This window comes from Triturus cristatus, chromosome 9 (assembly GCF_964204655.1).
Source record: "Triturus cristatus chromosome 9, aTriCri1.1, whole genome shotgun sequence".
Classification (NCBI taxonomy): Eukaryota; Metazoa; Chordata; class Amphibia; order Caudata; family Salamandridae; genus Triturus; species Triturus cristatus.
The window spans coordinates 112,412,621-112,427,506 of record NC_140592.1 but is presented as its reverse complement, the minus strand read 5'-3'; the positions used below and the strand labels follow the sequence as shown (position 1 = coordinate 112,427,506).

Genomic DNA, 14,886 nt, shown 5'->3' with positions numbered 1-14,886 from the left:
CCAGTGGTTTGATGTATTGCATGCAGCCTCCCATCACCTTTGGCCTGCTTCAAGCCTTAAGAGCACAGGTGCATAATGCCGTGGGGCACAGCCCTGTGCATAGGGAGAGAATACTGTGCAGAGCAGAGGCCCGCCTCTGAACTGCAGGGGCAGAGTGGCACCGCGCCTTACACCTATTGGTCACATCGATTGACTGCTAGCCGGGCAGGTTTCATATCCATTGCTCACATCACGCGAGCGGCAATTACTTTGTGAGAGGAAGGACTCGAGGGGTCAAGTTTGGGGCCTATTTTTCATTTTACACCATTTGGGGTTTGGCAGTCATCGGTTTTCATCCTTTAACCATCGGTTCCGCATGCATCTGTCTCCTCCATCATAAAGAACTGCCCTCTAGTGCTGTAATCTGCAGGGAGTGAATAACACCCGTTTACTTCTCTCTGATATGGCTAGGGGGGGCTGCTTGGGAGGCGGGCCTTAGAGCAGTCTTGATACCGAGTTTTGTACGTCCCATAGCTTTTTCCTTGCAAGATTGGCTAAATCATATAATCGCTCGCCACTCGCGTCTGCTGTGACCTGAGCCCAAGAGCCTGAATCCTGGCACGACAACTTGGTGGTGCCTGAGCTCGGTGGGCAGGGCAGCTGTAAACTGTTACAAGAAGAGAGACAGCACAGATGATGGGCACACGCACTCTCACCAAGCAGAGGACCCCCCACGAACGCCACTCCCTCAGGCTCCTATCTGAAATACCCTTAAACTAACACTTCTCAGCGTCCTAGTTTGTTAATGTGGCAAAGGGACATTTTTAAAATGCGCTATTTAAAAAAACATCATTTTGCATAGAAAATACCACAGAATTCTTTATAATTGACATTTTAAATCTGAAATTGCACCGCGCCTCTTCGCATTCCTCTTACATTGCGAGATCCTTTAACAGTACACACAAGTATATAAACCGAGGGTCTCCTTAGCTATATATATTGGCTTCCTCTATGTTGGCACACTTGTGTCTTGATCTCCATTGAGAGGCCTACGATTGAATGCGCGCTGATTTAGAACGACCGTCTCGGTCCTCTTAAGTATCCACTCGGCTGGTTAGGATTGTAGAGATCTTGTAGAGTTTTGGAAATTATAACATCCGTTTGTCTCAATCCGTATATTATATTTCCGTTTATCTCGCTATGTAAGTTCGAACAAGCGCCTGGAGTTGACGTTTGCACTACGTACTGTATAATGTAACTTACTCTGTCGCCTTTATGTACTTTATTTTAATAGGGTGCTGTCGTACAAGAGAAGCGTGAGCCCCCCCCCCCCCCCTCCGTGAGTTCCCGCTGCAGTGACAGTCTGCCCTCAGGTTTCCCCCAAGTGCATGTAGCAAGAGGCGTGCACTGTCACTGTTCATAACCCGCCAGGCAGGGGCAGCTGCGAGGCTCATGCCTCTGTTTAGCAAACAGCCAATAATTCATGCACGCGCACAAACCCGGGCTGCTGCAGACCCCAGACTGACGTCCTTTCCTCCATCTTTGTCCCCGCAGGATTACTGTGCTGGAAGACGGGAGCCTGCGGATAGCCAACGTCACCAAGTCCGACGCCGGGCCCTACACCTGCATGGCCAGCAACCACTTCGGCACGGCCGCCAGCACCGGCACCTTAGTGGTGAAAGGTAAGGAGCCTGGGGGCAAGGGGAGATTCAGGTGTCTTTCAACACAAAGGGAAACCAAGGCCACCATCTGGCGTTACCCACTCTGTGCAGGGACCCTACTGAGAGGAGAGGATGTGGTCTGTCGGCTAGACTGCCGACTTTGGTGCTGGAAACCGAGGTTCGAGCCTCGGGGCTGCGTCAGGATAAAACACTTCATCTCCCCGTGCCTGAATGTGTAATGTAAATACGGTGCTCGTGTAAAGCGCTCCAATACCTTCGGGTCGAGTTCGCGCTATATAAATATGCAAAAAAAACAAAAAAAACTGTGCATTATGCCATATCAGAGGCGCAACTAGAACCAAATTTCGGGGGGGGCTGAGCAAAAATTTCGGGGGGGGCTGAACTTTAAGCAATAAGCAGAGTGGAGCTGCAGGGGCTCTTAGAATGGGGTGAAACAACAGCAAGGCCTCACTAACATGCAAATGGTCTTTTAAAGACCTGTGAAGTGCTCGGGTGCGGCTGCTTTTTTGCCCAGGAAGGTGTCTCATCTGGGCTGCCACACACGAGGGGGGGGGGGGCTGAAGCCCTTTGAGTCCAATGGGTGTTGCGCGCCTGTGCCATATGGCTTCTTTGGGGCTCAGTGAGTTGGGGCGGGGGAAGCTGACACCTGTATGTGCATAAGATCACAAGATGTACTGGGCCCAGAGGGAAAGCGATGGGTGTATGACATCGCACACTGTACAGGGAACCCATGTGGACTTCGGTAGAAGGCCTGTGGGGTCCCCGAGGGAAAGCAATGTCCTATTACTTACCGGTAATCTTCATTACTCCGGGTCCCGTAGTCCTCGACACCGTCATGGACAAGTGAGATCTTCTATCTCACTGACAGAAAAAAGAACGAAGGAATGCTGGACCTACCCTCCCCCTCCCACTGGGAGTACTTAAGGAGTACCGTCCCAGCATTCCTCCTGAAATACCAAGCACCAATGAAGGCCGGCAGACAGGGAGGGAGGGAGGGAAGTCATGACGGTGTCGAGGACTACGGGACCCGGAGTAATGAAGATTACCGGTAAGTAATAGGACATTACCCCCAGGTCCCTCCGTCCTCGACACCGTCATGGACAAGTGAGAAATACCAAAGCAAACACCGGCATTCATACCAGAAAACACAACAAACCACCAGGATAGCAAACAAACCCAGAGATTTATTGGAAATAAAGCAGAAAAAAACATTTAGGAGCGAACAGAGCTCAACACCCCCAATGCAAAACCTCCATCATCCCCCAAAAGATTGAGGAGACGATAATGCCTGATGAAGGTATTAGAAGAGGCCCACGTGGCAGCCCTGCAAATCTCAGAGAGAGGAACACCCCGAACCTCCGCCCAAGAAGCAGCCACCCCTCTTGTAGAACGACCCTGAACCCCCAAAGGAGGAGGAGAACCAGACAGAGAGTAGGCCAAAGAAATGGCTTGCTTCAGCCAACGGCCGATGGACACAGAAGAAGCCTTACACCCCAGAGAAGCCGCACCAAAGGAGACAAAAAGGGAGTCCGACTTGCGAAATCCCGCAGTTCGGTCAAGATAAATGCGCAGAGCCCTGCACACATCCAACAAAGACCACCGGGGACCACCGGGAGAATCCAAGACAGAGCCCAGGGAGGGCAACACCAACTCCTGGCACCTGTGAAATTGCGAAGAAACCTTCGGCACAAAGGAAGAATCCAGGCGGAGGACAACCCCACCCTCCGTGAAAGACAGAAAGGGAGCACGCGCCATCAAGGCCCCCAACTCCCCAAGACGTCGAGCAGAGGTGACAGCCACCAGGAAATCCTGAATGGCACCTTTTCGAAGAAGGTCCAGAAGCCCGAGAGAGAGATGAGACCGCTTTACGCGACTCGAAGGCCAAGGAGTCGGCCGAACACCCGAGTCCGGAGGCGGAGTCGTAAACTCCAGAACATAACCCTGGCGAATGATGTCCAACACCCAGACGTCGGAACAAGACTGAACCCAGGCAGCCAGGAAGAAGCGCAGCCGCCCTCCAACCAACAACCCGGGAACCACCGCCAAAGAGTCAGGAACGTGGCTTGGCAGGAGGAGGGGATTTAGCCTTACGGTCCCGACCACGGCCAGAAGCAAACCTACCCTGGCCTCTCACAAACTGTCTACGAGAAGCAGGGCGAAAGAAAGATTTGGGTTTTGAAGGGACAGGAGCAGTAGTAGAGATCTTAAAGGAAGAGGAATGCTTCTTTTCCTTAAACAATTTGTGTAACTTCGCCTCCAACTCCCCCCCAAACAACATAGTACCCTGAAAGGGCAACCTTAAAGCGCATGCTTTCTGCGCAGAGTCAGTCTTCCAGTCCTTAAGGACAAGACTGCGCCGTGCAGCCACACAAGCTCCCCCGGAAAGAGCCGAAGCACGCACAACGTCAAAGGAGACATCAGATAGCAGTTCCACCTGACGCTCAATCTGCTCCAGCAAACCAGAACAGTCCGTGGCATTATCCATAGACTGATAGAGGGACTTCAGGTCAGACAACAGTGACTGCGACACATAAGTCCCGTAGATGCCTGCTCGTAAGGCCAGGTGGGAACCAGAATACACTTTACGGAGCGCCACATCCGCCTTCTTGTCAACCGGATCCTTCAGTACAGCATCCTCAGCAAGGGAAGTACGCCCCACCAAACTAGCCACAAACGAGTCAATAGGAATTGAATCAGGCAGTTCAGTAGCCATATCCTGCAGAGGATAGAGTTTAGTCATGAATCGCGGAATCAGGATGCGATCTGGATCAGCCCACTCGCGCTTCAAAACATCTCGGATGAAGGGATGGACAGGTACATCGACAGTGGCAGCACTCTGAAATTGTCGCAACAAAGGGCCCCTAGAGGTACTAGGCGCGTCTCCGTCAGGGAACCCCATGTTCTCTTTAACATGCTGCACAATTGCGGACATAGTCTCCTTGTCCACATATTTGCCTTTTAACTCCTCCTCTCCCAAACCCGCAGACTCATCGCCACTAGAGTCTGAAGAAACAGGAGCAGGACACCTGCGACGGGATCCAGCATCACCCATCTCAGACAAAGTCTCCCTGATCAGGCGCTTAATATGTGCATCAGCACCAGTCTCACGGCGCCTGGACCTGGCAGGAGAGGGAGACCTGGAAGCACTAGAGGAAGAGGACGACCTCTCCCGGCGATGTCGTTTCCTGGAATGCTTTCCCATCACAAAAACACACCAACAACAGCAATTTTACCAGAGAAAATAACCGCTATGCGGTACTCACCCCAAACGCTCGTTTTTAAACGAGTTTCCCCAAAGCCGGCAATCACGAGGCGCCTGACTTCCGTCCCCACGCTCAAAAACCGGAAGTCAGGCATGACCACATCCGGCCGGGGAATCAGCGCCAACCAATCAGAGGAGCAGCGCGGCCGCGCCCCCCAGCAAGCCCAGCAGGCCGGGAGAGGCGGCCATCGGGCCAGAAGAGAACCAACGCGGTATTACACCGCCGCGAGGTCCGGAAAATGAAGAGGCCCGCGCCACTCCCCCCAAGCCCAGCAGGGAGGGAGAGGCAAACAGCGAAGGACCGCCGGCACCAGGTAAGACCCAGCAGCCACAACGCTACATCCAGAAAGAAGGCAGGAGCGCCCACGCTCCTGCCGCGTCCTCACACTGTCAGGATGACAGAAAAAAGAACAGGAGGAATGCTGGGACGGTACTCCTTAAGTACTCCCAGTGGGAGGGGGAGGGTAGGTCCAGCATTCCTTCGTTCTTTTTTCTGTCAGTGAGATAGAAGATCTCACTTGTCCATGACGGTGTCGAGGACGGAGGGACCTGGGGGTAATGGTTGGTTGAACTTGACATCACAAACTTTTTGCAGAAAATCAATCTGCTTAAGATCACACGGCTTCAGGGGACCTACATTGAAGCAGGAGAAACCTGACATCATCACGCTAAGTGTGCAGGGACTGGACCTGTCTGGAGCGCCGCGGAGGGGGGCATGGGGGGGCGTCAAGTGGAAAGGAATGACGACATCAATGATGAAATTCGCGTGGAGTGGATCGCATGTCCTGTTGACTTCCATAAATTATGTTAAATATTTGGATAGCACTTTATACATACCCCTAGATGATCGCTTCAAAACCCAGACGGGGCAGTAAAAACGAGAAGGCAGCAGAGGAAAGGAAACATAAAGTGACGGAGGGAGGAGTTTTGTATTCTAAAAAAAAAAATGGTACCTGAGCAGGTGAGGTGACAGCGCTCCGTAACGTCATCAGCCAGCGTTAGGCGTCCTCCCAGCAGCTGGACAGAGGGCAAACAGAGGCGCCAGCTGTACGCAGGGCCGGACTGGCCGTAGTGGGCCCCGGGCAATCCCCCGGTGCGCTGCACGGGTGGGGGCCGGTTTTGGGCCCCTGGGGGCTGTTTTTGTTACAGTGCCGTTTTTGCAGCATAGCTGCAAAATCGGCCCTGTAACAAAATCGGCCGGAAACCGGCCCTGGCAGAGTGCTCGGCGGCACCCCTCCCCCGCCCCGGGGCCGGGCGAGCACTTTGCCAGGGCCGGTTGTGGTTCCCAGTCCGGCGGGCCACCAAACATGGGGGGTGAAGGAAGTGTGAATGGTGTGAGGGTGACAGTGGGGGGCTTCAAGGCCCTGAGAGAGAAATATAAGTTCAAAATATAGCACAGGACAGGGCAGCAGGACAGAGAGACACTTGTGGCAGGATTACGTCTGCTTCTTCCCTCCGCTCCCGGCGACCTGTTTTTAATGCTGCGGTGCCAAAATACATACATTTAATAAGGGGACCCCTGCTCCAAGTAGTTTTCAACACCATCATGTTAGGTGGCGAAATCCCGCCGACCTGGAGGGGCGCCGATATTATTCCAATCCATAAAAAGGGCGATAAAGGGTCTCCCGGAAACTACAGACCCATCAGCCTTATAGATGTCTCCCCAAAAATCTTCTGTAAAATCATTTTAACTAGGATCCAAATTTGGATCGAGGAAAGTAGCGTCTTGTCAAATTTACAGGCAGGATTCAGGGCCTCCACAAGTACCACTGGCCAAGTTTTTAGATTTCTCTTGTTAATCTGGAAGGAAGTGACTATCAGAGAAGGCCACTTATACGTCGTATTTGTGGACTTAAAAACGGCCTTTGACTCTATAGACCGTATTCAGCTCTGGCTAGCCCTGAGCGAACTAGGACTCCCATCTTACTTACTCAATATCCTGATCCGGCTACATCATGACACATACGCAAAGGTCAGGTGGATCTCTGATGGTTGTCTTACAAATGATATATCGGTTCGGAAAGGTGTCCGCCAAGGTGGTGTCCTTGCCCCAAACACTATTCACTCTCTACATAAATGGCCTAATAGCAGAGTTGTATAACTGCGGTGGCGATCCCACGAAACTCGCAGGCAGTGTAGTGCCATGCCTGCTTTTTGCAGAAGATACACTACTTATTGCTAGAACACCTAAAGGGATCCAGAACCTCCTGAATACATTTGACAAAGCATGCAAGGAGAGGGGGCTAGAAATTAACTGCTCCAAGACTAAATACATGACTTTCAATCCCTATAAATCGCACAGGGGTAAACTTATGCTGGGCACGCAATCCCTTGAGCAGGTCAAGTCTTTCGATTACTTGGGAGTGCGTATTAGCGATAGGCTGGCCTGGACATCACAAACTGAGAAGAGCACTCTGACCCTCCAGCATGCCGATTGTGCAAAAGTTTGGAGGGCCAGGGTGTCTCCGTACTGGCCGATTTCGCCTATTTTAGAACTTCACAGGGCTAAAGGTTCATGAGCAGCCCTTTATGGGGCTGAGCTTTGGGGGCTGGAAAATCTGAAGGACTTAGCCCTTGCTGAAAACAAATTCATTAGAGCGATCCTGAACCTGCCTGCGAATACTCCCCTATTGCCACTAAGACTCAATCTTGGTTTAAAACCTATAGACCACTTTGCCACCCTTAGGGCACTCCTGTTCTGGATTAGGATATGGACTAGTAACACACAGGTCCCGATAAAGGAAGCCCTGGAAGAGCTAATTGCTCTGCACAAACAAACAGGTCGCATTAAGTGGTTTAATAAGATCAAGGAGTGGTTTCTAAAATTAGAGCTGGGGTGTATTTGGAAGGACCCAGCGTCCATTCTAAAATCAATGGTTCCCCTTCTCAAAAGAAGGTACTGGGAGTATATGGACTCACAAAGTCTAGAATGTACTGCACATGACACTTTAACTGCGAGCTTTTTAAATTGTAAAGGAGGGTTTGGCTTTGAAATATTTCTGGATTACATCGAACCCCCCCAGGCAAGAGCCTTGTATATTCAATTCAGATACAGAGCATTTCCCTTAAATGCTAGAAGAAGCACCTGGGAAAATGGTCTGTGACTCCACTGTGTCCTACATGTCACACTGTTTCTGAGACTCTTGAGCACTGTCTTTTTTGTTATCACTTCTATGTTGATCTTAGAAAAACTTGGATAGCTTCAGTCTGCCGCCTATTATGCTTTACCCGACTCAGTGATGCCTTACGTATTTTTAGGTCTGACACTACAAGGTGGCTCGTATTTGCAATTTAGAGATATCTGCTCTTTGCCTGGTGGAAGAGGTCTAAAATGATTAAAATTGCCTCTGAGAATTTAATTTGTTAACACATCTCAACCTGGCCCCAGGGAACGGACTTATGTATTTTATAATCATTCTGGAAGATGTGAAAGCCAGTTTTTTATATGAATTATTTTATGAATTACTGTATTGTAATTTTAACTCTTTTTCTGCTTATGGATCGTTGTTATGATGTAAATGATCATACTATTGTTCGAATAAAGTATGTGTACATACATTTAATATGTGAGCCCATAGCTGAAGTGGACGGTGAGTGAAGGAGAGCAGGGGAATCTCATTCCCGCGGACCATCGGTTTTGTGGGAGGGCAGAGGTATCAAGGTTTGAGGAGGTCAGGAGAAGCACCCGTGGGTCCAAGCACGTGCCTAGCTGCGCATGAACCGCACCCTAGTCTGTCTCAGTGGGTGCACCCGTGAGGCCCTTGCGCTCTTATTTTCAGAGGGCTTAAGATCCGTGTTTTGGAGGCGTTATGGACAGGGTAGGGAGTGTTGGACTAGAACATAGCTATAAGCACCAAAATAAACATGTCACAGATAAGTGAATCAGATAGATAATAAAGTGGCCCGTATTTGCAAATCGGGGAAGTTTTGAAAATGTGTTATATTGGGGTTTTTCAAAGTATAGGGGACTGCATGCACTTGTGGTTGCTACAGGCAATGTTTGTGGTAATATCAGAAAATCGACAGTAAAAAACAGCCTGTCAGACCATAAAACAGGCCCACAAACTGGCACTGCCCGATTGCACCATAGGCCAGTCTCACCCTGGTCATAGGACCTTCACATAGTGGGGCAGTGAGGGCTACATGGCATAAGACCCGCACCTTTCGTTGCCATGTTCTGTGGGAAGTATTCATGATGAGGTATGGAACGACAGCTACCACTAGGTTGTGATATATAGTGTCATCCAATTCTGTACGTCTTTGGGTTTGTTCCTATTTAGGGTGACCCATCGTCCCCGATTTGCTGAGGCAGTCACAGTTTTCACCACCTCTCCCTGCAGATTTCAGCCCTTCTCAGCTCATGTCCCAGTTTTCAGACAGAGTCCACTGTCCACAGGGAGGCATGTTTTTATGTGTTCCAACACTGGACAAGTTAGCAGTTCTTATCAGAAAGCAATTTAATTATTTGATATGGTACTGGGTTTAAAAGTTGCATTACATTTATTCCTTTAGTGCCTCGATGCCTGCGTTTCTCTGCTGATAAGCGCTATCATTTCTGCGCCTTTTCATTGATGTAAGATTGTAGTCATTCTTCTATTTTTGCAAAATGTCCTGGTTTTTGATTTTCAAAATCTGGTCATCCTATTCCTGTTTTGGGTAAAGTCCTAATACTGCATCAAAATCAGAATGGGCCCTGCATGAAGTTTGTGTCCCAGGTCCCACAAAAACCTCTGAACTGCCGGGCACGTGGAGGATGCAGGTTGTAGAGCCCATCCTATTTTCGAGCTTATTTACAAGCCCCTTGCGCCGCCGGTACATCCCTTATAAAGTGGGAAAAAGTGACGCAACGGCAGCGCAACAGGCTTGTAAATAAGCCCCTTTGTATTTTGGTTTTGTAGGGCAACAGCTTGTGGGATTTCTTTCACTGATAGACAAATGTGGGTGAGTACCCTCAATCAATCAGTCAATCAGGGGTTGGTAAAGCGCACTACTCACCCGTGAGGGTCTCAAGGCGCTAACCCTGACCACCAAACTCATAAACCCTCCACTTTGTTTTGAGCTGGGGGAACTGCATGTTTCCCAAAACGGTAACTCAGCTGAGAGTAACCTGTGACGGACAGCCCGACTGACATTGGACCATCAGTCAAAGTGCCTCTGATGCTCCCTCTATTTAAAGCGTACATCCTAATGTCATTTTTTCCTGTTTGACTACCAGGAAGAGTGCGGTGGTCCAAACAGGAAAACAAATAAATGACCCCATACACTGGGAGAAAAATCGCAGTGTATCAAGGCCATTGTTTTTTAAAATTACAAAAAACAAACTCCCACTTTGAGGGTTAGTTTTTGAAAAATATAAAACCTCACTGTGCGGGTGTATTGAAGATGGAACCCACATGGCAGAACGTCAGTGCCTTCAGCGAAGCTACTGAGGTGGCAACTCTGCTAAAGGCACATACGTGACCTCAGCGAGGACAGTGGAGTACGCCTCTCTGCTGACCTGGTGGAACGAATGACAGGCCACCAAACCCTAAATAAGACCCAAGTTTTGATGAACTTACAAAATTTACATGAGTCAAGGCAAGACTTAAAGGAACCCATAAGCAGACAGCCACAGAGCAGAAGGAGAAGCTGAGACATCAATGGATGTAAGCAAGGTGGGAGTTAAACTGGTCCAGTCAGCCAGCTGTTTTCCAGCTCATATAATAAACCAGATGCTCAGTACTGCTGTCTTAGAGGAGGTGACCACACTCCACTGGATCCAATTTTAGATCCGATGTAAATTCTTACACTATACAGGCAAGGCAAAGAGCACCTGCACCCTATTACGAGAGCCTCTTAATACCGTTTTGGGCAGAAATAGCACATTAGTTTCCAGGAACACAAACTTGAGGTCAGGCCAATAGGACTTTATTTTTTTTAAACGTTTTATATAGCGAGAACTTGACCCGTAGGTATCGGGTATCAGAGCGCTTTACATAGCACCAGTTGCGTTATATGAGGACAGATTCATTTGTGTTAGGTACAGGTAGATTAAGTGATTTGCCCAGAATCACAGGATGTTCAGCGCCATTGCCGAGACTCGAACCCGATTCCCCAGATTCGAGGTCGATCGCCCTAGCCGTTAGACTTTGGCACCGGAAAACAGCAAGGATTATTGGTTTACAGTGCAGGAGTACCTATTTCTACGTGTAACTCACCATTCCATGGCGCCGTCTAGGGAGTTAACTCACAATCCATCAGTTACACTGCAGCCTGGAATTACTAAAATTTCTCTGTCAGTAATACCGGATGGAGGATTTCTGGTCTGTAATTACCTATTTTTAGATTTATTGGGAGTTCCTATGGAGCCTGCTAGTATATATGATAACGACCTGCAGCGGTAATTCGATTTCCGTCCTTAATTACCACAATCCTAACTATCAGCCGCAAAGACAAGGAATAACCGGAAATAACAAAGCTACCTCAGTATATTCGACATCTTTACCAGTGTGTTCGTCAGAAGCCTTTAGCTTTTGTAAAGTATTGTTAAAAATGACTGTGAGGCCGTGGGGTATTACCTGTAAAGCCTTCATGTGACAAAGTTGTATCAATGTATGATGTTACAACGCAAACATACACAACGCATGCTTTTACAATGCGGTTTTTCCATCGCAGCATCCATTACAACGCATGATTTTACATCGCATGCAATCACAGCGCATTTTTAGAAACTACATGTACAACGCACTCCATTACAACGCGTACCATTACAACGCATACCATTACAATGCATAATACTTTTAGGGCAACAGTAGGGTAAGTGTTGGATAGTGTATGGGTAACATTTACTATTTCCACTCCAGTGAGTGCAACTGTAGGGTAAGTGTTGGATAGTGTAGGAGTAAAAATGACTATTCCCACTCCATTGAGTGCAACAGTAGGGAAAGTGTTGGATAGTGTAGGGGTAAACATATTATTCCCATGTACCCCAAAACCCATACCCACCCTAAAACTTAAAATATCCACATTACTTACCCTATAATGCAGTGTGATGGCATGCGTTGTAGTGGCATGCGTTGTAGTGGCATGCGTTGTAATGGCATGCGATGTAAAGGCAGTTGCGTTGTGACAGCCACGTTGTAAAGGCAGTGCATTGTTATGACTGCATTGTAATGGATGTTTCCCAGTTAGACACATTTCTGGTAATATGATTATTGGATACTCTTACGCTCTGCCAGTTTCCAAATAGCACAAAGCCCAGACCAGGTACATTGGCACATGCTCTGCAATGAATGACCCTTTTTCTTTACTAAGATCTAAGAGACATGTGTGTGGCAGCAATTAACAAATTCTTAAGTTACGAATTCAAAGACTCACTTTTTCAATCTTATGTTATCCAAATGTATGCTACAATTTCCATGAGACTATCAACTCTCAGCTGACAGATGTTTCGCAGATCTGATTAATTTAATCAAGGATATTCGTTTCTATCTGTGCGCCGATTCATTGCAAAGATCCCTACCTAAAGATTATTTCTAAACAACAACTTTCAAACTTATTTATCTAGTCTTCCTTATTTGAGAGCTTTCATTAAGATTTTCAATATTTTTATGTCTATAACATTGAGCTGTCTGCATGTCTGTCTGCTCAGTGAGTTGCCGTCATGTAAATCCTCTGTCTAACTTAACGTTAAGCCTACCCTTTCCAGTGAGTCACTTGTGGCCTAATGGTGAAGGTGTCAGACACTGAGTCTGAAGCCCACCCTCTGCCTAAGCTGCAGGTATTCCTATCCCTTCACACGATGCCTTTATCGGATGCTCTCTGTGAGCTGCGTTCATTTATCTGAGCCCCACCAGCTTAATTTATTTCTTTCGTCGCCACAAGCTATATCTATGTCTATTCACTCACGAGCTACCTTTTCCTCTATCCTCCTCGAACTGCCTTTATACCTGTGTACTAAATGAGCAGTGTGTGCAAACCTCTCCAGGACCCACCTGTGTGCCTTCATCTCTCCAAGAGATGCTTGGGAGACTTTTGTCTTTAAGAGCTACAGTTATTCCTACACATTAGAAGAGTTTATGTTCCCCCATCCACTCCATGAGCGCTTATCCTCTCCATGAACTATCTTTGAACCTCCCCTTCCAGTGAACTACATTTAAGTCACTCATTAGTTATTCTTCCCATCTTCCTCCTGGTTCCGGGCCAATCAACTCAGAGAGCTTCATTTTCTCATCCTCTCCGCCTTTTACTGTTCTCTCAATGAGCTGCTGTTGCTTAATCTCTCAATTATCTGTCTTTATACCTATTCAGTAATCGAGCTGCCTTGCTGTCTCTCTCTTAAATGAACATCCTTTCCATATCCAGTCCCTGAGCTGCCTTTATGCACCTCTCATGCACGAGCTGACTGTGTGAATATATTCTCCACAGGGCACTTGTCAACCTGCAAAGTCATGAGATACCTTTTCCTGTCCACCCCAGGAGCTTCCTTTCTGCACATCTCATACATGAGCTGACTGTGTGAATATATTCTCTATAGGGTACTTGTCACCTATACAGTCATGATATACCTTTTTCTGTCCAGTCCACAAGCTGTCTTTTTCCAACATCTCATGCATGAGCTGACTGTGTGAATATATCCTCTACAGGGCACTTTAACACCTATAGAGTCACGGGATACCTTTTCCTGTCTATTCCATGAGCTTCCTTGCATGAACTGACTGTGTGAATGTATTCTCTACAGGGTACTTGTCACCTATACGATCATGAGCTTCCCTTCTGCACATCTCATGCATGAACTGACTGTGTGAATATATTCTCTACAGGGTACTTGTCACCTATACAGTCATGACATACCCTTTTCTGTCCAGTCCACAAGCTGTCTTTTTGTACAACTCATGCATGAACTGACTATTCGAATATATTCTCCACAGGGCACTTGTCAATCTACACAGTCATGAGATACATTTTCCTGTCCACCCCAGGAGCTGCCTTTCTGCACATCTCATGCATGAGCTGACTATACAAATATACTCTCTACAGGGCACTTTAACACCTATAGAGTCATGCGATACCTTTTTCTGTCCATTCCATGAGCTTCCTTGCATGAACTGACTGTATGAATATATTGTCTACAGGGTACTTGTCACCTATACGATCATGAGCTTCCTTTCAGCACAACTCATGCATGAACTGACTGTATGAATATATTCTCTACCGAGTACTTTTCACCAGGGTCATTTCTAGGTGTTTTGCCACCCTAGGCGGGAATTTAAAAATGCCGCCCCCCACTTTTTACTACCATCACTCTCTCCCCCGTCATCCAGGCTAGAAGAATTAATGCATTAGATATTCCCAAACTCATGTTTTTTGCCACCCTCCCCCTTTTGCCGTCCTAGGCAGCTGCCTAGTCTTGCCTAATGGTAGAAACGGCCCTGCTTGTCACCTACACAGTCTTGGAATACCTATTCCCGTCTACTTCACGGTTTCCTTTCTGGCTCTATACTACACGAGCTGCCTTCATTCAAACCCTCTCACGAAGCTTCCACAGGCATATGTCCAGAGGAAGCATGCATTGTTTGTAATCACAGAGATGCCTTTATTGCTGTTGGTTGAATTAGCCGATAGCCGGCACGTTCTGCATATAGCGAGCTGCCCCTCCCCCTTTATCCAGGTGTGTGCCCACTCAGGGGGCTGCATTCTGCCGCCCACTCAGAAACGCCTTTTGTTATGAGCTTTATGCTCTTTCTCTACATTCTCTGTGTGTCTCTGGCTCAACAAACAACCTGCCTGTGTGTCTTTCCACTCAATCAGCTGCCATTAAAATACCATCATCACATGCTTTTAAAACCTTCTGCTCTCAGATATTTACTTGGTGTTGTCCTGTCTCTTATCTCTGTGAATGAGGTTCTTTTGCTGACATGTTGCTCTTTTGAACGCCCTTATCAATTACAGAAACACATCACTATCTGAAATTGACAAATACAA

General features: G+C 47.8%; 1 protein-coding gene across 2 annotated transcripts in view; it reads left to right on the top strand.

The window, feature by feature from the left end:
- LOC146797499 (contactin-4-like) overlaps positions 1–14,886 on the top strand; it is a 976,366-nt gene that overhangs the window by 804,884 nt on the left and 156,596 nt on the right. For both annotated transcript variants that reach the window (XM_085624519.1, XM_085624518.1), the window contains exon 12: positions 1,534–1,661. In XM_085624519.1, coding sequence (XP_085480645.1) covers positions 1,534–1,661 — 128 coding nt within the window. The remainder of the gene's footprint in view (positions 1–1,533; positions 1,662–14,886) is intronic.